Source organism: Haemaphysalis longicornis, unplaced genomic scaffold (assembly GCF_048455015.1).
Source record: "Haemaphysalis longicornis isolate Haplotype H1 unplaced genomic scaffold, Haemaphysalis longicornis Haplotype H1 scaffold_3, whole genome shotgun sequence".
NCBI lineage: Eukaryota > Metazoa > Arthropoda > Arachnida > Ixodida > Ixodidae > Haemaphysalis > Haemaphysalis longicornis.
In genome coordinates, this window is record NW_027526335.1 from 5,377,627 (window position 1) to 5,405,294 (window position 27,668).

At 47.7% G+C, this 27,668-nt stretch overlaps 1 protein-coding gene across 3 annotated transcripts in view; it reads left to right on the forward strand.

The window, feature by feature from the left end:
* The first annotated feature begins 3,755 nt into the window (after positions 1–3,755).
* Positions 3,756–27,668, forward strand: part of LOC144173883 (uncharacterized) — a 91,771-nt gene continuing 67,858 nt past the window's right edge. The window contains exon 1 of one of the 3 annotated variants that reach the window (XR_013323398.1): positions 3,756–5,345. Coding sequence is in view for 2 of the 3 variants with exons in the window: in XM_077702185.1 (XP_077558311.1) it covers positions 5,133–5,345 (213 nt within the window). In the remaining variant the exon portion in view is untranslated. The remainder of the gene's footprint in view (positions 5,346–27,668) is intronic. The other 2 variants (XM_077702185.1, XM_077702186.1) reach the window with 2 other exon arrangements.

The window sequence follows — 27,668 nt, forward strand, 5'->3', positions numbered from 1 at the left end:
TGCCATGCGCAGAACTGTGTTTTGGAGAGACGTTAGTGGGTCGTCTTTGGTAGGATGAGTGTTATTTGAGTTGGTCGGGGTCATGGCGACCGCTGCTCGCGTTGGCATCGGGGGTTTCTTGCTGGTGGGGGAGGGGGGGGGGTGCCCCGCTTGGCTTTTTTCCGTTAGTCGTTTGGTTCGTATGACTGCGCTTGTTCCATCGCCTCCATTCGGGCGTGAAGGGTATTTGTTTCGCCAGTTGTCCTGCCTGCGCAGATACGTGCTCCTTCTACCGAGCCAGGAGTGCACGTAGGTGATGGCATTCATGGCATTCGCCTTGATCGCCTGGAGCAATAGGAGGTATCTTGGCTGTCCAGCTCACCCTTTTTTTTTGGGCTTTCGCCGGTTGGCTTGGACTGTGCGCGTTCGGTCCTCTTCTGGCTAGAGTGGCGCACCTGTCCCAGTCTCGCAACTGCTCTCGAACGTCAGGGTTGGCGGCCCGAGAGTGGCCCTCCTGAAGTTCCACTGTTTGTTGCTGCTGCTGGCGTCGGAGATCCCGCTTGCGCAGGATGTATGGAGTAATGTAACGTTTTGGGCACCCTCTGGACGCCGTGAGGTGAGGAACCGAGCAGAGATCACATTTGGCGCGGTAGTTATAGTTGAGCGCTCGATTATGCTACCGTAAACATCGCTGCTCGCACTGTTGGCAAGAAAAATATGAATAGGGTGTGGAGTTGTCTGACCACGAAGTGCGTGGGGCAAGCATTTGTTATTAAGGTTGTGCCAAAACAAGCTACAGAAGGGGCTGTTGTATCAAGTATTCTTAAAGCTGTAGTAAGGATGCCTCTGTCCTCTTCATTCCTTCACCGGACCAACTCAGCGCGGACACCGGTGCGGCTTCATAAGCTGAACCTCATTCTGCGATCTCACCTGTGTGCGTAACGTGTTGTGTAACAGGTGTAATCAGACATTTTTTTATGGACTGCCGAGAGCATGCGACGGAGAGGTTAGCGTTGTTTAAAGAACTTCGAAGGAGAGCCGCTCAGCATGCCAATCTGGATTATATAATTTTTCCTATGGGCCATTCGATCACCAGGAGAGACATTTTGCACCTGATCCTCCGGTTTTTAAGGGACAAACGCCTCAGTGACTCCTGGTGATTTCCCGCGCATAGCGGCAAGAAGGTGTTGATCGGGAGAGCAATTGCCGGCATATCACGCAAGGCTAGATCCCTTCGTCAATAACCATCATCATCTCCACCACCACTAAAGCTGGAGTAGTGCTTCAAGGCATGTTATAAAAAAAGCACTCAGGTTTGCAGCAAGTAGGGGTTCTCCCTGATTAGAAAAATTTGGAACTAGAACCATACGTCCGGCGGACATCCAGAATCCGTATTCTGTTCGTAGTATGAGCAATTCCTTTGCACCGGACCATCCCACTGACGTCCGTAAGATGTCCGCCGGCTATCTGCGGATGTCCGACACCGGACGTTCGACGGACATCTGTAGTCCTATGGGATGGTCATTGCTTCGCGTGCATGTCGCCCGTATTGCAATAGCTCTCCTGCAACGTACACGCAACATCTGCTCTGGCACAGCTTTTGTTTGTGCCGCAACCGAAGAGAAGTCGTTCACACATTTTCAGTTCATCTGCAGCAACCAGCCTCCACCGACTGGCGCCATCTTCTGGACCCTCCGTACAAACGTCGACTGTACGGGGCACTCCCTCTGGCGTGCGGGGATTTCTGCCCATTTCTGGATGCACCGATGCATTCATAAATGTGAAAGAAGGTCTTGTTTGCCCTCACTCTGATGGCCGCAAACCCTCGGATTGTGACCTGAATTAAACCTGTTAACGACAACAACAAAATTCCGGAGATCAAGCGGTGGCAGCGGTTCTACTTCACGAAAATACGGCTCCAGCATGTGGGCTGTTCCAGAAAAATTACTAACCAGATTCAAGACCAACTTTTCCAGCCGCCCACCGGCAAGTATATATAGTGCATACTGTAATATCTAGTGCACTCGACTGACAAGGAAGCTTAACAAGCTTTTCAATAATATCAAAAGTAATTTTAAATTACAGTTTTGCAGCTAGTGACTTGCCGCACCTGTGCGAATTCTGCGCTGCCTTGGGCACCCTGTACCGCATGGTACGAGAGTGTTCGGCAAACCCCAAGATTTCTAGAATCGCGCATCCTTCACGTGAGCAGTGGGGGAAGGAGCTGTGCAGCTCCTGTTACGACTCCCGGCTTCGGCTAATGGAAAGGACCGGTGCAGCAGGAGTCTCCAACGGCGTTCTGGACTGACGACCCCACCCCCATTTGCTCGTAAAAAAGTTTGCTCTCTCTCTCTCTCTCTCTCTCTCTCTCTCTCTCTCTCTCTCTCTCTCTCTCTCTCTCTCTCTCTCTCTCTCTCTCTCTCTCTCTCTCTCTCTCTCTCTCTCTCTCTCTCTCTGCGGCGAGTACGATGATGAAACGTGCGAGGGGGCAGGATGTGCGTACTTGCGGCAAATGAATTTGCATAAATCTTCACCTGAAAAGGCATAATGAAAAGAATTTACCAAGCATGCGGCGTTGACCTTTTATTTCACTTTCATATGTGCCTTATATGCCAAAACCTCGTTTGCCGGGCAACATGTTTTTTATTACCAGTGCGCTTAATAAAAACTGTTATAACATCAATAAATCGTGCGCTGCGTTTTCGGCAACCAGGCAGAGTGATGCGGGTGGTGTGAAAATACAACCGCACTTTGGTGCGCAAAATCTGCACCCGCAAACAGTAGTCGCATGATCTTTCCTTTCAGAACTAGAATAGAAGCTTAAGACCAAACTTTCTGTCTGAAGGATCTGAAGGCCCGACCTGTATGAACGGCGTCTGTATTGCGCAGATAGTTTCTTTGAATTCTTTCTGGGCCGAAAAAGAAAAACTCACTCAAACTGTCTTCGTGCGCGCGTCCGTTCTTGCGTGCATGCATGTGAGGGAGGGGTTGCTTGAGCAGCTTTGAAAACAATCATGGCGATACAACACTTGTTCTATATAACGAGGTTACGTAAAAATCAAAGCCCATTTCATTTAACGAGAAAGAATGCGAAGCTTCCCCCCCATGCAACTTGAGTCAAAGTCAAATTTCAAAATCCGCACTGCTTCGGCCGTGTCGGAATGGCGCGATCGGACAGAGAGAGAGGCTCGAGCGTCGCCAGGCCCACTGCGACGGCTGCCTCCTCGGCGCGTGCAGGGGGCCCGGGGCCAGAGCGCCCGCCGGAGTGAATGGGAGGTGTGAGAAGGATGCTCCGTGGCGCGTGTCTAACTCTCGGCCATCAGCGCCGCGGAGCAAGCAAGCGGTGCGCAATCGAGCGGACATCGGGTGAAGGGTCCCTTCCCCGGAAGCTGCGGTGCATGACCCCCCATCTGCTGCCGTCCGCCCGACGGCAAGACCCACAGGTGACGCGCGCTCCGGCCAGGTCTACGCGCCGCCAGACAGCACGCGCCGTTTCCATTATTCTGCCCGTTTGCAATTTTCTTTCCGCACTTCCCTCACCCTTGCTTCTATTTTTCTAGCTTACGTGCACCGTCGGTGTTTGTAACTGTTGAATGCTCGGAAAGAACAAGGCTGGGAAAGAGAGGCGAAATGCTGAGCGAGGGCGCTTTCGGTTGCCCCAGGTAACCATCGGAGACCACGGCTGCTGCTTCGATCGGAGGAATCAGCAGCAGCGGCACGAGCTCGAGAGCGTAACGAGATGCCTCCTACGCGCCGGCCCGCCGACCCACCCACTCGCGTCCCGAGCTGACCGCCAGTCTCTGCGCACTCTTCCTCCGTGGTCGCCCGTGATCTTCACGTGCTAGTACCTCGGTGCCCGTATCTGCAAGACTCGCGCTCCTGTCTCGTTTGGCCAGAAGCAGGGGACTATTTATAGGACGTCCCGTGCCGGCGATGACTGCGGGTGGTGTAAGAGGCCCGCTTTAGGTGAGCAACCGGCGGCAACTTGAACGTCCGGATGCTCGCGGAAGGCAGCCGCTGCAATTTCGGCGATTGTTAAGCGTACAACGACGCCTGCATGATTTCGCCGTCTGAAGGGACCTCGTTTGTCCCGTCCGCGTACATATGACAGAACTGACAGCGCTGCAAAGCAGTAATGCATCGCCTCCAGGCGCGCGCAAGATGCGTCGCGGTGTAAAGTGGACGCGAAGCTGCCTTGCAAAGCACGCGCGATGATTAAGTGCTCGTTGACGGAGGAGGTGAGCCCTACCAAGCGTTCTCGCCGTTTAGACAATCCAAGTGGAACGAATAAGAAGCCAAGGAAGCCGGCGAGGCTGCATTAATGACAGCGGCAGACATTGGCACATGGCGATTTCTATGGATGAGCGCTCGTATGGCTGGCGCATGACGATTGCACGGTATATGAGCAAGGTCTCCTGTGGCGGCGAGTTTTCTTTTTTGCTTCACGTCTTCGGGGTGTGACGTGCACACGCCGGGTGAGGAACCGGCGCCTCTCACGTTGAGCCGACTGAAATGCCGCCGCAGTCGGCTTTCCACAGTTCCTCCACGGACGTATCCGGCGACGAGAAGACGCCCGTGCCGCCGGGAGACGTAGTGTTTACGCGCCGCCTAAGCGCAACCGAAGCGCCCTAACTTGGGACGGGCTGTCGCCGGTCGAACTTCACAGAATCTGGGAACTGACGGCTCGGACGGCTGCAGCAGCAGCGCAGCAACGTCGCTTCCGTTTGACGATAAGCAAGATACCGGCACCGCCGGCACCGTCCCGCGTGCATGTGCGTGCGTGTGTGCGCGCGCGCCGCGAAACAGGAAAAACCTACGCCCGCTTTCTGCGTTATTTTCTTTCCTCCCCGCCACACTTTCAAATCGTCCGATATCGTTTCTCCATGTCGACAGGAGTGACATTCACCGCGGGCGCGTGCCGAACCATGCGCCGTGTAAGCATTCGCAACATCTCTGATTAGCCGAGGGAGGCCACGCTGACCACGAGTGACAACTGAGACGAGCAGGGGTCTCATCGCCGGCGGCGCCGCCTCGACGACTGCGGCAGCGACGGAGCCTTGGCCAACCTCGTCTTTCGGGACGTCAGCAGCCTTGGAAAGGTGACTTGCTGCGGGGACTCGTCTCTCCGTTCCACGACGGTTCTCCGCCAAAGCATGACACCATCGACAGCGCGCGCTCCGCTAGCCCTGTTTTTGTGCGGCCTGGTGTGTTTGAGTGCGAACGGGGCAGTGCGGAACAGGACCGAGGACCTACCCATCGTGTTTCCCGACGACAACGTCGCCAGCGACGGAGTCGGCGGCGTGAGGCTGCCTCCGCGCACGGCTCGGAGGCTCGTCGACGTAGCCCCCCCTCCGACCAGCAGCGGGGTAAGTGTGACAACCGGCCCGACTGCTAAGACCGCACTCGCGACGATAGGGGTGCGATTTCGCTGTCGGCCAGACGCGTTTTTTCTCGAGTCTTGGGCAAAGCATGCAGGGACAGGAGAGCGTGGTATGCGGCTCTCAGACGAGTCCTGCATTTAAGATGTTCCGTTAAGCGGCGCCGCGTGGGCGACGTCAGCTGCTGGGCCCTCGGCGGTAGCGATTTCTCGGTTGCGTCACCCGATAGATTTGCGCACGAGGCATTTCTCCGTCGGCGAAGGCGAGAGGGCCAAAAGGAAAACAAGCTGACCACGAGTGTGTGGTTGGACGTTCCGACGCGTCGGCTTCTTACGAAATTACAGGCGCTGGATTGGAATTTCGCTTCCGTGCGGTGTTATGAAAACAGCGTTACGAGGGGTTTTAAACGAACGTGTAGATTCGCGTGGAAATTGCATGCAAACGCAACTACGAACTACATACGTGCCGCAACCTCTGCCTTTTTTTTTTTTTTTTTTCAGTTGACGCGGGCCCCGTATGTCTTTGCAAGGCGCGCTAATCGCGGTTGTACTTACACGACGATACAACTTTAAGACGTTAAGTTGAAAAATTGCCGATTTTATAGGAATGAGTTACTTTTAAAATAGTGAACAGCAAGATCATGCACCCGAATTTTCAGTCTGCATCAAATGTGGAGGTACATAAAGGCATCCTTTTCAGGCTTTGCAGTTTACTTACGGTTTTAAAAGGGCACCGTTGGGTCACATGTAAACTGTATCACTCGTGTATCGTAATGAGCACAACTATCGTAAAACGGACCTAATTGAATTTTTATGTAGTTTTACCTTCCATGGTGCTTTCATTTCATCATAGTAGGTGTTTAAAAGGATGATTTTTCAGTTGTTGCGTCTCATTTTCTTATATAATATAAATGTTTAGGTATTCGTTTAGGTCTCTCTGTTCACTGTTTGTAATATAAAGAAGTAGCATGTGCAAGAAAAAAATGAGATTAAAAAACACTACGATATCGCCTGCTTACAGACGAAACTTTACTGGACAAATTTTGAACATGACACCAATTCCCACTCTATGCCGTTGTATATACAGTAGAAGCTCGTTAATTGGAACTCGAAGCTTGGGACCATAAAATTGTTCGAATTAAGCGGAGTTTGAATTAGCGGGCAGGCGCTAGAATGAATGAAAATCGCCCCACACTTCGCGGGCAGAACACCAACAAACCACCTCTAGACTCATCGCGAATTAGGCGCTACTACACGTTTGTGGCAGGTGAGTTGGTAAGTAATGTTTCGGAAATAATAATGGCGCGGGTTCGATTCCCGGCCGCGGCGGCCGCTTTTCTGATGGAGGCGAAAAGCAAAAACTCCCGTGTGTACGAGATTTCGGTGCACGATAAAGATCCCCAGGTGGTCAAAATTAATCCGGAGCCCTCCACTACGGCGCGCCTCATCGCCTGCGTTGCGTCGGCGCGTTAAACCCCACAATCAAAATCGAATAATAATGGCATGCGCCGGAGAACTGGCGCCGGTAGCGCGGCGCCCTCTGTAGAAGCGAGATATGCTGTTGCAGGAGCGTATCGCGAGCGCCACGCTGTTGTTTTTCTGTTTCGTTGTTTTGCAAATCTAGCGAATCTTGTTTGTTTTGAATTTGCCACACATTGTAATCGCTCTGGGCCGACTTATTCTCCGAGGAGCGATGGAAACCAGGGGATCTCGGTCCGAATTAACCGTTCTGGATACCGACGCGTCCGAATGATTAGAGAGTTATAGCAGAGCGGAGAAGCGGTCCCGGTACGGTACCCGGTAGGCCACCGGCGCTACTGCGCGTGCGCGGAGCCGGAAAAACTGGCTGGCGCATGCGCAGGTTTACCGGGTCCCGTACCGGGACCGGTTCTCCGCTCTGCTATAACTTTCTATTGGGAGCTTTCCCCATTGAAATAGTCAGGGCTGCGCCGGGACCAGTGCGTGAGTTCGAATTAACGGAAGTTCGAATTACCGACCTTTTACTGTGATTACAAAAAAGAACTGATAATTCAATGTGAATAGTTTTAGACGATAAATATCGCAGCATAGTTTTACTTCAGATAACCTTTGATTTGCAGCAAACGCGTGCGCCGAATTTTAATAGTGCAAGAAATTTGAAGAGCGCTCCGCAGAACTTAAACTAGATGTTGCACCGTTCAAGTCTCGGTTTCGGTCTAGAAACCCAGATCTAGAATGAGCTTCTTGAAGCGATACAAAATATTTCATGGAATTTTGTGCAAGTGTTAGCTATTATTTATAGTACTGATGTCCTAAAACACACCCTGTCACGAGTCTCGCTTTAAATTTTGTGAAGTTCCTGTTCTGCAATAGTGTGAAGCTCAGCCTGTTAGTTCATGATGTCGAAGATTAGTTCGCCTGAACGGATATATTCCTCTCGGAACAATATGTTCGTCCGCGTATGAGATAAGGTATCAACGGACGAGGAGCGTCCAGACTTTTTTTCGGTACCTCCCGCATTTATTTCACAACTGACAGATACTTGATCATTGCGGCAGATTAATTTCTCGGTCTTCATTTCTCGTCGACGCGATGAGTTTTTCCACGCGCAGGCCGCCTGATGGGTCCGTTCCCAATTTCAGTTAAAAGTGGGCGGCTGAATTTAGGCAGTACAATATAACGGAAGAATTGACTGTCTCAGTTTAGACATACGCATTCTTGCTTTTGTAATTTGTACGATTTGATATTATTGGTGTGAGGCCCGTTTTACATACCACATTGTCGTGTCTGTTTTCATTGCGTAATCTCGTTTTGTGCATCTGTGTTTAGTTTTCTTCTGCATAACAGTTAATTGATACCTTCCCGCGGGAATGTCCCAGGGCGAACAGTGTACGATTATCATGCAAATAAATGAGAAAACATGGCAGGTAATACTCAGTGGCGTGGGAATGCTGCCACGGTAATCAGAAAATTATAGAACTACTCCTAAACCTTACATGCCTACAATATCTCTTTATAGTGAAGTTGATATGAACAGCGCATTTTCGCCCTTGAATATAGGTGGGAGTTTAAGCATTCGGTAACCGTGCTTCCCGGGTTACGAAAGGATAATCGTACTACGGCGAAACGAGGGTATACGGCAAACCGGCTGTATTGAATATGTCGTCTTATTTCTTCTCTGGGAAAACTTTAATAAAAGCAACCTTTGAACAAGGTGGTTTCTTTATGAAGAGCTATTTCTGTGGCACGTTGATTAGACTGTGTGCTCTGGGTACGTATACTTGTCATCATCATCAGCGGCAGCAGCCTGTTTGTATCTACTGCAGGACAAAGGCTTCCCTCTTCCAGATCTCTAGTCAATTCAATCGTGCGCTTTTCGTGTCCTTTTTTGCCCACGAATTTTCTTAGTCCATCTCTCCGCCGAATTCCTTGGTCTTCCGCTACTACGTTCACCACCCCGTGGTAGCCATTTCGTTTTAAGATGATATTCAACTTGTTGTACTTCATCCGAATGCCCTTTGCATTATTTCTAATTTATATTTACAATATTGGTTATTATTTCCACTATTTATTAAATTGCACACTAATACCCAAACTAAATTCCTCTAGCTTTCAATATTCACTTTGATCCTTTCCAAGAATTTGGGGTAACAGAACAAATGACCCACGAGTTGCTCGAACAATGGCAAGTTTTCTGTCGCGAAGATGTTTTCCAAGACTGCTTCGCATGACGCGGTGCTCTTGGCCCAATTGCGACTTTCACTCCCCTTGCGCGCCTGCTTATACGGGCCGCGCGCGCCGTTTGATCGCAAGATAGCCCCCACTTCATGCGACATTCCTCTTTCAAGTGTAGCTTTCTGGACTCACAAGGGCTCCGGAAGGTATTCCAAGTCTTGAGCCGATAACAGGAAACGCAGACACCAAGCAGGTTTAGTAGCAAAACCTTCGTGTATCTTCGGGTCACGGCTATCGTTCATGCACGAAGTGAGGCGGCGCGATGTATGCGGCTTTTACAATCACAATGCCACGCATTGTTGCGGAGTCGCTGCTTGAGTGAGTGGGTGGCTATGCGTATACACCGTGGGCAGATATGCAGCAGCCCATCTTCTCTGATAAGCTGCGTATACAAGCGCGCTTGGTGCATCTCGCGAATTACAAGCACGGCACGTAGGTGCGCTTTAAGTTCATTCGCGGTATGAATACGCTCTTAATAGGCGGGACTTCGGCACAAATTTATGCACCGGCGTTGGAGGGGGCTCGGTGGTGGCATTGAGCCGACTTTGTCGGCACGTGTGTGAGAATCAAGGCGCGCTTGTGCGTCCATGGAAGCAGTGTATGTATGCGGGGCATGGGGACGAGGGAGGAAGTAGCGGCTCATTTCTTGTCCGGCGTCGATTGTCGTAGCACACGCGACAAATTCCCAGGCAAGTTGCGAGGACGCGTACACAAATAAGTTTTGCCGAGCGCCGATCTTCGCGAATTAAATTACACATTATAGTCGTCGGAGGCGTCATTAATTTTATGGGTGTAGATACCGTGCTTGCCACCGCCTTTTTGACTTCTGTGTATATTTCGATGAAGGAGCAACAGGGCTCACGATGACAGTTCGGCGAGACGGTGAGGTAAAAGCTTTTTATAATGATGTCGCATGTTTTAGCAATTTGGATGAGTGTGAGATTTATTAAAACAGTGTTCTTGGATGACTTATAATGAGATCATAAAGAGTTGTGAACACCAACTGCAAGCCCACAATGCGGAACACAGTATGTCTCCTGCGTATTAGAAGGCGCGGTCACCGGTTCGGCTTTTCAGACGAGAAAATTCTTACAAGCAGTCTGTCGTTGTGAAGAATAAAGACGCAGACTTCCTCGTTCTTCTTTTTTCATTACTCTCTTCATGCGCAGTTGACAAACTCTGAATGCACAATGTGCACGCACTGCCTCCATTGCTACGCGTGTACAGGGAATTCTTTGTGCTGGCTTCGTGCGTCCCGGAGGCCTCACCGTCCACGATCGATGTCGCCTCCTCCGACAGGAAATTACTGGCAAGCGTCATACAACTTTGCGGATTTGCGTCAAAAGGAAAGCGTCAATAATACGCGGGCGCCCTAAGCACGTCAGCACGTCAGCACGCCTGTGGGTCGTTTCTACGACTACCTGCTTGGAAGCGCCCACTTGGGCTGCGACCCAAACAAAGATATTTCGCCGTAAAGAATGTTATATATGGCGGACACGTTTGCGGACACGTTTGCGGACGCGTTTGCGTACAAACTGGGATACCCAGTTCCGTTACGCCTCGTTTTTAAAGCAGAAAGCTTAGTTGGGCGGTGGTCAATTATCTTATCCTCCGCATGCCTGCCTCTCCCTCTCTATCTCACAGGCCTTCATCAGACCTGAGTGAGGCACACACTGATAGAACACTGCATGACGCGACATAGACGGTTTACTTATTTGCTAAACAGCGAAGCTGTTTAGCAAATCTTTATTGTTTGTGTCCGCAGTCAAAAATACCAAAATCTGCCGGGCATACCTACTTATGAAGATTGGCCAAAGCGAGCATACCCACTTGGAGATATTGGCCAAGATTGGCCAAAAAACAAATCCACCGTTCACCGTAATATTGGTAACACTTGCTCGGAACGAGAAAGACTCCAGCGTTCGCCGTAATCGCGGCAACGCTTGCTCGAACAGAAAGACTCCAGCGTTCACCGTAATTGTGGCAACACTTGATCGGAACGAGAAAGACACGTCATAGCGTACGCCCCACCAAGGTGATATCCTATGGTTATAGCTTCCAAAAAAAATGAAGGAAGCTCACATTTATAGCAACAGTGATGGAGTAAAGGCGCGGCAGCGAGGAAGAAGCAAATGGGCCGCAATCGTGGACCTAAACCATCGTGATGGCGTTGAAAGTTGCGTAGAGCTTCGCCACCTTTAAGTCTTACGCGTTAGTCTGAGCTTCCTTCATTTTTTTTTTCGAGTACCCTCAAGGTCACTGGGGACGTTTCTGAAGAGAGTGGGAATGGGGAATAGAATTGGGAACAGTCGGGTAGACGGATGTTCTGAAAAGACGGTGCGGGTGGTGACTGGGCGGCAAAGGAGTTTAGGCATCTGGGCAGCTAAAGAAATGGAGTTTTATGGGGACGGCAGGGGAGTAAAGTTTGGGCAAGGACGAACAGAATATCACACCCGCACACAAAGGGGGAGGGGATAAACATGTCCCAGGGGCACCCTCTTCGAAATGTTGCCGAGTACAGTAGAAGCTTGCGAACAATCAGCTGTTTTGGGTGAGAAAACATTATTCGGGGCACTCACGTCTGCTTACGTGCTTTGAAAGGGAAAGCGTCATGGTTTCCTCTGGCGATACTTAAAAAAGACTTCTTTACCTCCATATCTCGTTCGCTTTCGTTTCTTTTACTTCGGCGGGTAGAATGGCGAGACTTCAGGCCACAGCGAATGCCCCAGATTCTGAGCTCTCCGCGGCTGGGATGCCCTGTTCCGCACGCGTGCCGTCACGCTCACCTGTCACGCGGCGCGCACTAGGCTAAGTGCTGTTCCGACGCTAGCAAAGTGCTGATGTAGCGTGGTCGTAAGGCGTTCGGCTCCCATCTCTAGTGACCCCAGTTGAAGCCACACACGAACACAAATGGGTTTTCCTTTACTCTGTACAGCGGTGACCGTTTCCTTAAACGGACATCAGTGGCTAGAGCGACGGTTTATTGCACAATGGGGCGCTTAAAGACTTATGCCTTAAAGACAACACGAAGGGGACACAAGAGAACACAGACCGTACACAGGGCACGTGCAGAGTGAAATGTTGCAAAGGTTCCATGCGAACTCGGCTTTCTGCCCAAAACGGTACGTGCATCTACTGTATGGCCACATTAGGTTGTTAAAGCCACAAGTACGATTTCTATTTTCAGTTCATTTCATTTTCATTTTCATTGCCTTAGAACCCCATTTGGGGGTCCGGGGTGTATTACATAAGGGGTGGATACGCATGAAAAGAAAACATTTGAACGCATTAGTTTTAGCAACAAATGGGATGTGTAGCATTTGCTATGAAGGTTGATGGGCAGGGGGTTGGAACAATGAAGCAGAGAAGGTCGTTCCAGTCCTTGGCTGCACGGGGGGAAAGGTCGGAAAAAGTTACAGTTCTGGAACTATAACGGGACATTTGAAGTGGATGGCAGGTCGGGTGCGAAAGGTATGCCGGTGTGGGGGGGGAGAAGGATGTGAGGGGTTGGATTGAGTGAAGCGTGAACATTTTTATGAAAGAGAAACACGATGAGGATACAGCGGCGAACAGCGAGGGGTGATAACCCGGATTGTGCTTTCAAAGATGATGCGCTAATGTCGTACGAATGCAGGGAGTGAATTAATCGGAATGAAACCTTTATTCAAGCAATGAGTGTGTCAGTTCCGATAAGTTAAATTGATACCAAGCGACTTTAACGTGTAAATTAGGTTGGACTGACGGATGTCGCGGTCGTGATAGGATAGAAAATCAGACTCCAAACTTGTGGCCTTCAGATGTCTTCAGACCGGCGGGTTTACGTGCTTTGACAGGGGTAAACCGTACTTTTTTGCATGAGAGCGGTCACTAACAAAATGGCATTCGCAGATGCTGCACTCAAGAAGGTATAGAAAATTAATAGTGATACATTTAACATTGCTTTTTTATCTTGACATGGTAGTTTGGTGCCGTCTGTGCCTTTTTACATAGACCTGCTCGAAACTTTTTCAAGGTTAAAAGTGCGAGACTAGACTGCTAAAAGCAATGACTATCTGGGGGAAAATTTATGAGAATATATTAATTTTAACTGATAAATTTGGTTGAAAATTACGCTCAGCATGGGTTCCCAAAATCGCAGAGGCAAACTGCAAAAGTAAAAAAAAACTGTGGCATACAACTTTCAATATTTAAATGGTGTTCTGAGTGCGAAACTGCTTTTTTTTTTAAATCTCATAAGTGCTATTTTTACGTGCAATTAACTTACAAGCAACCACTACTAAGCGCTGATATTTCATGTCTGGTTAGTGAGTGCTCATAATCAAGAAGCGAGAAAAATACACAGAAATTCCGCGCATTTTATACCACCACAACCCTTCCATTCAAGAAAACTTCAAGTACAGTTAAATAGTACATTTGACTCCGAATTGGGCTGAAGCTTCTATGGGCTGTCATCTTCCTTAATATGTGTCCGACCTTATAAACACGTAGTAAAGGCCGTTATCACGAAAAGATCGATCTTTTTTCAATCATTCTTTCCTCACATGACAATAATCGTTTGGCACTGCTACTGTGTTAAATGTCATTTAGCTTCAACTACTGCTGCAGAATAATATTCTTATTGAAAATGGTATTTTCATGAGTCAAGGCATGTGGGGTGCCATTATCTGTGACGCGCAAGTATTTGCGTTGATGTGCCAAGTGCCGCGTAATCGGGGACGCTGTGGCTATTTTGAGTTAAGGGCTGTCCCTTCCTCGATGGGGTGAAAGTCGCACCGCTTGACGGTTTTTCTAGCTACAGCCACGCTGTTTCCGACTATTGTCTTTTTGTGTACGTTGTCTCCGCATTCCATGCTTTTACTTGTTTTGATCCAGTTGACAGAGATAAGTTGCCGGTGCACTATCGCCTTTAGAAGTGCGCGTGAACGCAGTGTGTGGTTCGAAGTTGTGGCTGTGTGGCGTCCTTCAATATTACGTATAGCGATTTTTACGTCCTAGCAGCGACAATAGCTGAGATTCAACAGAGGCGAACTGGACAAAGCTCAGTGCGGAGATCTCAGCTTACCAGGGAACCTGATGCCACTTTTCCTAGTGGCTCAGTGTTGTGCATCGTCATCATTGTCATGAACAAGATGAACAACAACAGCCTATGGTCCACAGCAGGACGACGGCCTCTTCCACTGACCTCATATTGTCCTGAGCCGTTCGAGTCCATTCCTTGAACCCAAATTTCCTAATTCCATCCCTCCATCGTATTATTGGCCGTCCCCTTCTTCTGGAACAATCTCTCGATAACCACTCTGTTACCCTAATTGTCAACCGGTTGTTATTTCTTCCCACTACATGGCCAGCCCAAGTCCATTTTTCTTTATTTGAACTATTGTATTATCTGCTCGAGTTTGCTGTATATAGTGCTGCTACATAAAACAGATTCCTGCTATCTCATGCTTCTCCTACTATCCCCTACTATCTCATGCGTGACCGAAAATTGGTCGCGAAATTCTCAGAGACTGCCACATCATTGCGATCTTAGACAAAATGTTACAGAAGCTAAAGTTATTTTGACAGGCGCCTTTTTGTGTTGTCATACACCCGTGATATAATACGCAGAAACTGCACTGAGTTTTTGGGTCCGTACCGCATTCGCGTTTCTCTGGGAGCCGTCATTGGTTGACTCGCATAGAGCGGGTTTGAGAAACCAGTGCTTGGAAGTTCCCTTGTGGATTCGCCCGCTGTTGTTTAAAAGCGCGTGTTTAGAGTCTCTAGAGTCCGGTCCGTTCCTTTCGCCAATGCGTTAAAATCGCCAACAAGCGATGAGTGTCAAAAACTTCATCACGACTCATGTGCACCCAGGCAGGGGCACGACTTGTTTTCGTTCTCTCGGTGCAGGGGAGCGACGTCGCTCGCCTCCTCTCCTTCGAGCGTCTCCGTTTTCCCGTCGCCTTTTCTCTCCCGCCCGCGGTCATGTTGCCCAACCGTCGGCGCTTGTAGTGGCCTTATTATCTGCAACGTCTGCACGAGGTCGGGTTGCCAACGTTTATACATCGCGTTTTCTCACTCTTGCACCTACCGGGGTAATCAGCGGAAACTTTGAAACAAGAGGCGTCAGCTCTTTCCTCCCCCTGCCCCCGCAACCTTTTTGGGCTACAGTCGACTTTAGCCGGAGCATCTTGAAAACTTCGACCGTGCTCCTGTGGGCAGCTTTAGCACATGCCTGAGAAAAAGAGCTGTGACAAGTTGCGGGTATCGAATACTCGCCCTATTGCATACGATGTGGTAACCATAACCACTCGGTCGGCCGCAACTCCTGTCTGATAAGGCGCTTTGATAACATCAGTAGTCTCTGCAGAAGTTTTATAGCCTGTTGTGAGGTCCAGGAGTAGCAAGATTTAACCATGGCTTGTAGATTTCGCAGCAAATTTGCAATCCACCATGGAAGCTACCGTTGCACCAGACATGCCCACACGCATTTTACAATGGCCTTGCAAGGTGTTGACCAGGAGCACTCTTTAATTTAAAAAATGTGGTGACACTTACTAACAGAACACTAACCAGTTCCTTGTCACAGTATCCGCAAGGTACTTAGTGCTTTTACTAAGTGGCCATACATAACCTAGTAAAAAGCTAGGCGAGATAATGCGGATCGGCTGAGCGCGTAGCACGACATTGACACATTCAACACTCACATATCACACTTAGACAACAAATAAATTAAGCAAGAAAACCAGCGAGATGCACGAGGAGAGCGAGTATAACTTAGTTACTTTAGAAATAAATCTGCTCTTCTTGCTATTATAGCTAGCAGCGAAAAGACCTCTGATAGAGTCAGTGGGCTTGTCGCGAAAATCAGATATTTTTGCGATAATTTTAGAATTATGCATTTTAATGTAGCATATACACTGTTTATTTGCGAAAACATTTTAATCGCGATTTGTAGTGGAAAAAGTGCTGTAGCTATTATGTTCAATAATTCATAGACCACCACCAGTGAATGTTAGATCAAGCAAGCAGCAGCTACTAAGTGCACGGTCTAGTAACGATAGCATTTAGGTTCCATAGTGGCAGGACCTACCTACCGTTCTGGGGGTAGTAAAGTTCGTAAGGAGTTACTGAATACAACCCGTTACTTCCTTTTTACTGGCGTTTTCGTTAAGAGTGAGTAGCGATATCAGTTCCCTGTTAGATTTGGAGGATGACCTGGTTCAGGGAGAGAGAGCATAATTTAAGCCAGAACTGGTAGAAGGAAGGTGGCGAGGGAAGAAACTAAAGTATACCACATCCCCCTCTCCCCCCAACAACCCCCTCAAACCTTTATGCTTAGTTCGTAAACTACTTGGATCAATGCAATCAATTGTGCGCCCTCTCTGAAGCCTTGAACACTGTTACATACCCACGGAGTAGCACATACCCGCAGAGCTGTATAGGGCAATGCCTTATAAGCAGCAATTTAGTCTGAATCTCACGTACACACGTTGAGGACAACAAGCAAGATTCGTTTGGGCACGCTTAACGACACAAAAGAGCCAAATATGGCGCGAATATTGCGCACCTAAAATAAATCCGCATCAGATTGCCGCCTAATGTTTTTCTTTCCCCTTCCGTTTCCCTAGACCCAAGCTTCCCCAGAGCGTGACATGGCGCCTTTGTGCGTACCCCTCTCTATAAACGTGCGTGTGCGTATGGCACATAACCACACTGGGGGTGGAACAAGAACCCATTTTCGTTCCATTTTCCATTTTCGTGATTCGCGCACTCGATAGCTGTCTTAGAAGAAAGTGGATGCCAATTACGATGCTCCTGAATGCGAAAATTGTGTGCCGGGCGACTGCAGTCTTTCGGGCGACGGTCGGCGCGTACCTGCTGCGTCTCACGAACTCATTACCGCATCAGCGAACGCACGAAGGCGCGCGATATACTCTGGCGTTGTCTCGTAGCGCGTCGCCGCGGGGAACCATGCCTGGCGCCTTTCGCCATACTCTCATCCTCCGCTTTCCTGCTCGCTCTGGCTTCGGTGGCCTCTTCGTTCTAACGGTTATCTCGTAGCGCGTCGCCGCCGGAGAGTATAGACTTCTAGCGTAGCGGCTTGCGTACGCTAACTCTACGGCGGCGGGTGCCGGAACCCGACTGGGCAGGTGCGCATTCGTTCCTCGGGGACGTGCGCCCATGCATCGACGAGCCAGCGCATTCGTTCCGGTGGGAAGTGACCTCATCGCCGTACCCGCGCGCACATGCGCCGTCGGGTCCCGGTAACCCGCCGCCGTAGCGTTAGCGTACGCTAGCCGCTATGCTAACACTGTCTAACGTCTCGCATCGTCTTGGCATATATACCGCTTTCCCCCTCATGCTTTCCTTCTACTTTCCTCCTTCGTTCTCCTGCTCGTTCTATCCCCTCCGTTCGTTCGCTTGGTTACAACGAGGGACGACGGCGCCGTGAAACCACAGGAGTGAGCGCTTAAGTGCTGCGCATTAAAACGCATTAGCTGCTTTTAAAGCTAGAGTGTTTCTTGGATAGTCTGGCGAACGCGCGCACCCAGCTTGCGTCAACACTTGCCGCAGCAACACTTGGAGCATGCTCAATTCCCATCGCGTGAGAGGCGCTTCCTTGCACGTGCGTAAGAAATAAAACCCAACACGTGAACACCGTATACCATCTACAAGTGCAGCGCGCTGTCGCCTGCAGACTCAGTTGGCCTTCACTTTGTGTCGAGGCAGTGTTGCACGCAGCAGCATGGGTGGTGATTCTGCAACAAGCTATAGCTGCAGTGAGTCCAATGCCGAGGTTGTAGACTTAGCGTAGATATCGGCACAAGGCTCATCGAGGAATTTAGCCCCCACCAAAAAATAGCTCTGGTGCGTTATCAATTCATAAGAGAGTGCTTAGAGACTCTCGGCAAATATCTTTTTTTTTCTTTTTTAGATACACGTTTGTGAAACAAACGTCTATTCTATGAAACAAACGCGTCCATTCTATGAAATTTCATTTCATTACCACTTCTGCTTGCTTAATGTAAAAAAAACGAAGAAAGAGTGCTATCAACCTGTTCGCATACGGAGATCGAGTAAGGCTTCAAAGCCACGTATTTTAGATAGTATACTGAAATCCCACCGCACGCTCAGTCGCTTTCCCAACGCAGTTCGAACTCATTTTTTCCTGCATGTGTGTGCACACATATTATTGTGTGCCCACATAATAAGGTGGTAGAAGCCTTATTATGTTAATCGAACTTTCCTTCACACCTTATTATGTGTGTCGGACCAACTCAACACCTTCTTCTCACCTCTTCTTTCGCCGAGGTCGCTTTGTTATCCTTCCCTCAAAGCGCCTCTATTTCGTATTCCCTGCGGGACATATGGCTTCCGTCTATGCTTTGCAAGCGTTAGTCTGTTACTTTGACTGTACATAATGGCAAGTACTCGTGCGCTGCTTTTATGCAACGCGCCATTAGACTGCACCAGCTCGCCCAAGCTATCACCGTTGGTCTAAACAACGCACTACACCGCAGGCCTTTCCTTTTGTGCATGCGCGTGTGTTTCATTCAGTGGCGCCGTAGTGAAGCAGACCCGCAGGAGCGTCTTTGATTGGGAGTCCAGGGTACGCCAACGCACACAGGAAATGCACCGGCACCTGTACACATAATTAAAACGCGTACCACAACGGTATACGTTTGAAAAACGGCGCCTCTCAGCCCTCGCGTGTTTGTGTTTTGCCTACGCTGGTCGCGCCAGAAAACAATCACGATGAATGTCAACGGTAGTACCCGACGTATCGATTCGGAGTGCGCAAACTCTGACATTTTAAAAACACTTCCTCTCCTATGCCACGTCTGAGCTCCGCGTACTGTATATACGTACACCTATTAGTTTAGAGCGCACCGCCCGAGCACTTTCCGAATGCTCGCATGCGTAGGAAATGAGACACGTAGACACAGGAAGCAATATATTCAAATCGTATGCGAAGTGCTTGTTTTTCAGAGATACGATAGATGGAAAGACAGCGTAATTAAACCCACCAGACTGTGCGTCGTCGAGACACGGTAAAAAAACGAAATACAAGCGTACCCGTCTGCAGCCTTGCACAAATGAATTCGCCTGTTGCATCGCCGAGACTAGCGAATCGATAAGCGGAAAAGCTGCCACGTGTCGTACTGGAGGCAATTAGTGGAGATGGAGCAGGTACTTAAGAGAGGCTGTTTCTTTTTTCTCTATTTTACAAGTGTGACGTTTTTGATTACCTTTACATCAAGCAGCGGGTGCGCTCGTCGAAAGACACACGAGCGGGGCCTTTTCAGACGTCTTTCTTACATACATTCTGCATATATAATGTTATATGATGTGACCTTTCCGAGACACTTTTCTCAACAGTTACCAAATTAAATCTGTGTATAAAAATATATTTCTAACTTTTGATGACGCCAAGTTTGTGCTATATTAAAGCACTTTCTTTTTGTACCAAAAAACCCGCTTTTGTTGTGTTCTTGAGCACGCATAGTAGTTCTTGCATACGTTTTTTTTTTTTTTTTTGCCAACGCAGCACTCTAATGCTGTAACCTAATTTGATTTGTGTCAGGCCCTGCGCTTATCGGGTGATGTGCGACCTTTTAGCGGGTATGGGACAATTTCATTTGGTGTATAAGAGGGGGAATGAGGACATTTTAAAGCGGAGTGGCGCATAAACCATATTCAATTGAAACTTTGACACCGCGTGAATTTGCCCTTCGTGCACCCTAACGTGTCGGCTTCCTGCCATGTTTGATGCTTGGAGCATTTTTGAGGTGTCACCGTTGCGGAGGTACAACGCTCCGAAAATTGCCGTTTTTTCGCTCTTTTGCGCTGCCATTGCCGCTTTTCGGCGGAAAAACTTTGCAAACGCATAGGATACAAAAAAATACAAGCCGAATACGTAGCCTTCAAAAAAACTTTGTTTAGTTCATTTTTTCCGGAGTTAAAACCCGCGTACGTCCCCCCTTAAGACTAATCAATCCAAATATTCGATAATACCCGATTATTCGAACTCTTTCGAATATTCGAATTGTTTCGAATACATGTTTTTCGAAGCAAATACGAATATAACATATTTAATATTCGAGTATTATTCGAAATGTTCGAATATTCGCACACCCTTAACTTAAACACTAGACTCTAGACTGAAAGCGTTTAGTGTCGATCAGTGTCAGTGCTTCAGCGCTGGGCATACCTGTCTGCTCCAACTTTTCTTCATTCTTCACTTTCTCTTTTTTGCCTATTTTTCTTTCCCCACGTGCAGGAGAGCAAACTAGGCTCTAGCCAGGTTAACTTTCCTGCCTTCCTTCTACATCCTTCCTTCCTTTCTTTGAAGCTATGAAACACATGACTTTGTGACAGCAGAACGCAAACATGATAAAGCGATGGCATTCTTCACTAGCTTCGAACGACCATGACGAATAATGCAGCAATGGCTTAACAGACCGTGGGGCGTATATCCAAGACGTGTGGCCTCTGTGAAACTGAACAGACAAGTCTAAATACTGAATGCAACCTTCTTTCAGTGTTTCGACCGTAAAGTTAAGGCCAAGACCCCTCTCTTAAAATGTCAACCGTAGACCTGAGGTGGAAGCTGTGTCGAAAATAACCAAGTAATCGCCCACATAACGGAAAACGTTCTTCACCATACCGCTTAAATCCTTTTCGATGAAGCGGTCAACTTTTGCAAGAAAGATATTGTTTAGAATTCGGGCCACTCGCGAACCAATTATTCACACCGGACTTGTGCGCAAGCACCTCACCGTCGTGATATATTTACGAAGAATTTAAATAAAAACACAATAGCTCCATGAAGGACGGAGCGGTAACGCCACTCGCATTCTTGAAAGCCATTTCATCATTCTCTAAAGTAATACACTCTTTAACAGCTGGCAAAAGGTGAACATGAGGAAGCGAGTAAAACAAATATTTTACATCAATGCTAATGGTAGTGGTATCTGAAAGGGTATGCGTATTAAGATATTCCGCTACAGCGAGTGAATTGGGGACAAGAAAATGATCTTCCGCGTGCAAAGCCGATAAAAACTTATGAAAAAAACCAGAAACATAATATTGCCACGTGTCTCGCTCTGTAATAATGACACGAAAAGGAATGCTAGGCTTGTGCGTTTTAGCGGTGAAGACAGCATCAAGGTGAAGCTTGTTGGCCCTCTTGACTGTCTGACCCAATTTGTTCAAATTCGCGTCAGTCAACAGAGAGCAGCTTTCTTTTTCCTTGTAAGCAAGTCAACATCACTTTTCGTCAAGTTTTTCTCGACCGTGGCTAAGGCCTTCTCACAAAAAAGAACTTCCGACATAGCTACGAAGGAACCCTCATTGTCAGACTCCAGCACACGTAGCTCATTGGATACAAGGTGATACAAGGTGTCGTTGTTCACAGCGCCAAACAAAATAGACCACAAAATGCGACCTTCGTGCGAAGTTTGAGCGCGAATGGAGCAACAATACGCTCAGGAATTTTTTTAAAGTGTTCCATTTATCGATGTAACACCCTGTATGTCATGGTGCTGAATCTATGCTGCTGAGGGCATCGGACAAAAGACTAGCCAAATTTCTAGTGTTGCGGACGGATGAGGAAAGGGAATCAATGAAAAGAAGACGGTTTTTGAAAAGTTTCCAGATCTGAAAAGTGAATACTATGATCATTACAAGGCTTGAAGTTTGTATTTGGGCTTGCTCTTGTGACAGCGTGAAGCACAATTACATCGTTTGTATAAGTGGACGTGAAATTTAAACGAAATATCAGAACGGAAGATATTCAAGTTGGATGTTTTATCTCAATAACTGATTAATATATGAAATTCTGGATGACAAATGACACATCAAGCTGACGTCTTGATGAGACCGAACTGAGAATATACAACCCTCATCCGTATCGACCGCTTCTTACGGGCTGCGAGCAGTTGACGGACACTCGCGCGTACGCGGTGAGTGTCAGCTCTCATTCACACAGCCGTTTTTCACCCCGTCACGTCACCGTCTTCCGTCATAGGTGAGGGTTTCTCGGGAGATTTCTCGCCGAAAACGGTGCGACGGTGACGGGAAGCCGAGCTCTACGTTTCCGTTCCGTCAACGCGACGGTACCACGCCCGTGGTAAACCAGCCAACCAGGAAACAAATTTTTACGGCTGAATTTCGCGAGGAGGGAGCAAACCTAAAATCTAAGCCATTTTCTTTACTTTTCAAATTAAGCACGCTCAATTCAAGGATGAAGTGATCACTAGGCAGACGACACTGTACTCTGACCGAGAGCTCCAGTACGAACGCTACTCCGTTTGCGTCTCTGTCGCAGTTTTTTTGACCTGACGGTGCCTTGACGGTGAAGGTGACGGCTGTGCGAATGAGGGCTCAGGCGACTGTAGTAGCAACGTCCTTTTTGGATGGAACAGCACGTGACTGTTTGCTTGTTGGCTAAGCGCTCACGTGCCTGCCATGCACATGAAGCTCGGGAACATTATTTTTTCGCTGATATTATCGCACACCAAAAAAAAAGAACCCTTACAGTTTGCACGAATGATAAAACAGGTCCGAATGAAAAAACTGAAGTCCTATTTAGGCACTCTCAGCAACGTACTTGAGACCAAGCTTGCTTTCGTCAATAGCATTGCAAGCAGACTCAAATTTTACGACGGAAATCAGAGGTGGCAGCGTACATTTCACTTCAAATTATCGTGTAAAAGTTATTGCATGTGAAAATGCAGAAGGTCCCACAACCATAATGCGGTAGAGGGAATTCAAGGTAACTTTAGAGTGCTCCGGACATTCATTTAATTGTAAGAGCCTGAATGTCCAACGAGACGAAAGGTCCGATCGAGCCTGAATGTCCAACGAGACGAAAGATCCACCGAGACGGAAGGTCAAATCGAGCCTGAATGTCCAACGAGACAAAAGATCCAACGAGACGGAATATCCACTGTTGGACCTTTCGTCTCGTTGGATCTTTCGTCTCGTTGGACCTTTAGACGCTTAAACGAATTTCGCGACCATCCGATGCTTACAACGTTGGGTTTTTAGTCTCATGGGGCACGTAAGGCTTTCGCGTTAATTGAATGCTGAGGAGCTCGCGGAAGTCGGCTCGAGGGCCCGTTTTTTGGGCCAACAACGGCCGCAATAAATACCGGCACATTAAAAAAAAACGTAGCAACCTTCTCATTTCAGTATGTGTGCTTACAGCCAGGCCTAAGCCTTAAACATCCAATCAGTATACAATGATCACCTAATTCAATATACGTGCTTGATACTTCGCACAAGAGGCGCTCTTATCGGCTGCGAAAAACAGGTGAGAGGTGACTTGCGCCCATCTCGCACGCGTGTCCCTGCTTGCCCGATGAAAGGCCCATTTTCAGCCCGACACGATTCGATCTGTCGTAGGGCGCGTCTTGTTCCAGTGGCTGCGACGATCAGCCGAGGCCGGTCGATCCGACAACGGCAGAAACGCAACAAAGCGACGAGCGCGTTCGTCTGCACTGCGCTGTGCATCGACGTCTGTTCTGAAAAGCAACGCATTCGTTCGGGGAAGGGGGGGGGGGGGGGGGGGTGAGTCGGTGTAGCGCATTGTGTACCCACGCTGACGTTCCCCGCGCAGCCGTTTACTTCTCCTGTGCTTGCACATGCGCATGTTTACGACGACAACGTGCAAGGTTTGGCTCGAACCGATCGAAAGCGCGGTGCACTTCAGCGAAACATGCGGGCAGCGTGCTGAAAATAGCAGCAGTAGAGCGTGCGATGCAGGCGTTCCTGTACCTGCGTGCTCGGAGTTGCTGGCGACGATTCGAGTCTGAAAAATACCGTCTGCTGCAGAACTTCGATGGTTGAGGGGGAGGACGCTTTACGAGAAAAAGGATGGCACTGTGCACTTATGTGACATTGCGCGGGGCGTATTCTGGCCGTATATATAAACTAAAATCATCAGCCAGTCGCACAAATTCAAATGCTATATATGCACAATTCTCTTTATCTATTTCTCTGTCGTGTCGTAAATTGGAAGCATTATCTCATGCCATGGACATTACAGGGCTATAATGCAACACGACAACCGTTAACCCGATGCACATAGGCAGTACTTTTGAGAGAAGTACAAATGGTAACCATACACTGGGAGCGGCCGTACTCCTGCAACGATTTTTTTATGAAGCACCGTATTGGTTCCCGTGACTCGCTCTTCAGAATATAATCAGTTCTTGTATCTCATGAGTAGAAATGCAAAAGCTCCATAGAAAAATGAACTTTGGTGCATATGCTGACCGGTTATATTCTTCCCTCTTTTTTTTCTTCGGGTAGCTATGGCTGAGCTTACTGTAGATGGGAACAAATGTTAATGCTATAGGATTGAAAGAAGCAGCCATTTCCTGCAATAAAATTTTTTGCGAGTCCCCGTCAACCTAACTCCTTTGGGGTGCAGTACAGATAAAGAAAAACCGAGAGAGAGAGAGAGAGAGAGAGAGAGAGAGAGAGAGAGAGAGAGAGAGAGAGAGAGAGAGAATAATTTATTGGAGAGGTTAGCTCCAACCGAAGGAGGAGTGGCTACATCAAACTTTAAAGTATAGTTCAGTAGATCTTCAGGGAAAGGTCAGTCACCTCAAGCTCGTACAGTATTGAGAGAGAGACAGGGAGAGAGAGAGTGAGAGGCGTGTTTTTTTTTTTTTTTTTTAGTTTGATGTCATTCAATGAGAATCTGCCTTGTCTCTTTTTTGATTACCTTGGATATCTTGTATTCTCCACTGTACTTCCCGTATTTCATCGTTAGCCTTCTAGTCTTCCTTAACCACTGCGTGTCCACGCTTTTCAAGTGTAGGTACCTAAAAACCTTAGCTGCCCACCTACATAGATCCATTGCTCGCAACCTCATCTCAAAACCTATTTTGCTCTGCACTTGTCGAACTTCAAACGACGTCCATCCCATATCTCCCTACACTGCTTCGTTAGTTGTTTTTCCATGCGCGCCTAAGGCCAAACGTCTCTCTGGTTTACCGTTCTCTGGTTTACTTCAAGGCCTGATAGAACGTCTGATTTTAAGCAGAGTACAGCATTCGCAAATGTGAGACCAGGAAACATTACTCCTTTACACATTCCCCTCACTACTTCATATTTGTTATGCCCCCAGAGAGCTCTATGCTTCATTATAGCTGCGTTTCGCTTTCCCTTAACCTTAAGTTGCTCCTCATGAGTTATTAAGTAGTTATCCCCTTCGTTTATCAACACTCCCAAATATTTATATTCCTTCACTCTGGGTAATTCGCCTTCCTGAATAGACACTGCGTCAGTGGTAGCGTCATTGAAAACCATTATTCCCGATTTTTCTACGCTAAAATTTAACCCGAGGTCGGTGGCTTCTGGCCGCTAACATTTATGAGCCTTTACATATCTGTCTGGTTATCAGCTAAAAGAACAATGTCGTCTGCGTATAAAAGTCCTGGAATACGCTGTTGTACCCCTTCACCTTGAAGCATATGGGTTAGGGTAAACCCTACTTGACTTTCTTCCAGTTTCTTTTCTAATCCTGCCATGTAAAGAATAAACAGTATTGGGCCAAAGGGCATCCCTGTTTCAGTCCCTGGTGGGTGTTGACCTGCTGGGCGCATTTCTGTCCTTCCCATGTAAGGTTCACTCTATTGTCTTTATAGATTGCTATAAGGAACTGTGTTAACTCGTCATCTAATCCCTGGAGTTTCAGCATTCTCCACAGCAGTTCTCTGTTTACGTTGTCATATGCCCCTTTAATGTCTAAGAACGTAATCCATAATGGTCTATTCTGCGCTTTCGCAATTTCAATGCATTGCGTTATCACGAACAAATTATCATCCGATCGCCTATCTTGTCTAAATCCATTCTGCATTTCCCTAAGGATTCCATTTTCTTCCATCCATGCTTGAATTTCTGATTTATATCGCCTGCATTACAAATCTATACACCACTGACGTTACTGTGAGTGGTCTGTATGAATAAATGCTGGCTTTGTCTCCTCTGCCTTTATATATTAAATTCATCCTACTTTCTAACCAGTCCTCTGGTACTTGTTTGGTTTCTATCACCTTATCTATTGCCCTCATAAACGATTCCTTACTTTTAGGTCCAAGTAGGTTTATCAGTTGCATTGGTATTCCGTCCGGGCCCACTGCTGTCTGGGGGGAAACATTTTGCTCTGATTTTTTCCAATCAAGGTTGCTCAAACTTATTTCCCTTTCCGCAGTCTTCTGCTGCGTTGATGTTATCGGTGCATGCTTCCCTACCACTATTGCCCTAAACTTCTCACTAATCCCTCGATGAATATGCGCCAACCCATGCTCTCCTTCTAACTTTTTCCCCTCCTCATCAATCAAGAATTTTTGATGGCTATTGTTTTTTGAGATTAGCAATTTTACATGGCTCCAAAACTTCTTAGATGCGCTTTTGTCCTTCTTCCGTATTTCTGCCATCCATTGTTCGCTTTTCTGCTTGCTCTTTGCTTGCACCAACCATTTTCTGCACTTCTAGTTTTTTCCCCCGGTAGATATCCCATTTTTCCTTCACTACCTCCGGTTCCATACCAGTTCTTTTTGCTTCTATATGTTCTCTCGATGCCGTTTTTCGCTGGTCAATAACCCTTTCTATTTCCTTATTCCAGCAGCTTCTCTGCTTTCTCTTCCCTTTCCATCGGTTTAGTTGCTTTGCTTCATTCATCTTACCCTTTATGAACGCAATCATTTTGTCGTAATCCCAATTTTTGTCTGGGTATTTATTGATTTCATCTTCCATCCTATCAGCGATGATCTTTAACTGCTCATTGTTCAAATTAGTTCCTCCGGTCGTACCTATTTCTAAATTTGTCCTGGTTGCGCCTCCGAAAGTGCAAGGTAAGCCGCTTGTCGTGTGGTCACTTCCTAAGCTGTCTGTTCCATTTTCATCTATCCTCATTTCCCGCAACCTTTCGTATACTGTCTCGGAGACTAGACTATAGTCTATGCTGGACTGCCTGTTACCGCTTTCGCGCGTTATTTGTCCTTCACACTTGTTTTCCGTGTTTACTATTACATGCCGGTTTTCCTGACATAGATCTGTCACTAAAGAACCGTTGTGGTCTGTGTATCCATCCAAACCTTCTATGTGGGCATTCATATCTACAAGCAAGATTATTTCACTCAAATCTTTGAACTCGTTTATATCTCTTCTCAATCAATTTACAATTTCCTCATTTTCAGAGTCATCGTCAGAGAAAGTTGGCTTTCCTGCAGGTCGTATTGTCGTTACAGACGCCATCAGTGAGAACACTTAAGTTCGCTTCAAAAGTGGTCCAACTCCGCTGCGCTGATTTCGTAGGTATCTTACAATCAACAGCTCTTCGCTGTAAAAGAAGGATGCACCCAGACTGAATGCCAGAAGAATGGGTTGTGATTTCTTCGTTCCTCACTAACGCTGCAATGACAGGCGGGGGCTGATGCAAATCTGTAGCGCCATGCTACGTGCAAGCAGTAGTGGCGTCACTGAAAAAAGTCACATCATCTCTGAATGCAATACCGCAACCCTAAGTGATGTCACTCTCGAACTTAACGTCACAACCTGATGAGGTGTCGTCATCACCCGTGACGCCACTGCAATGCTCTGA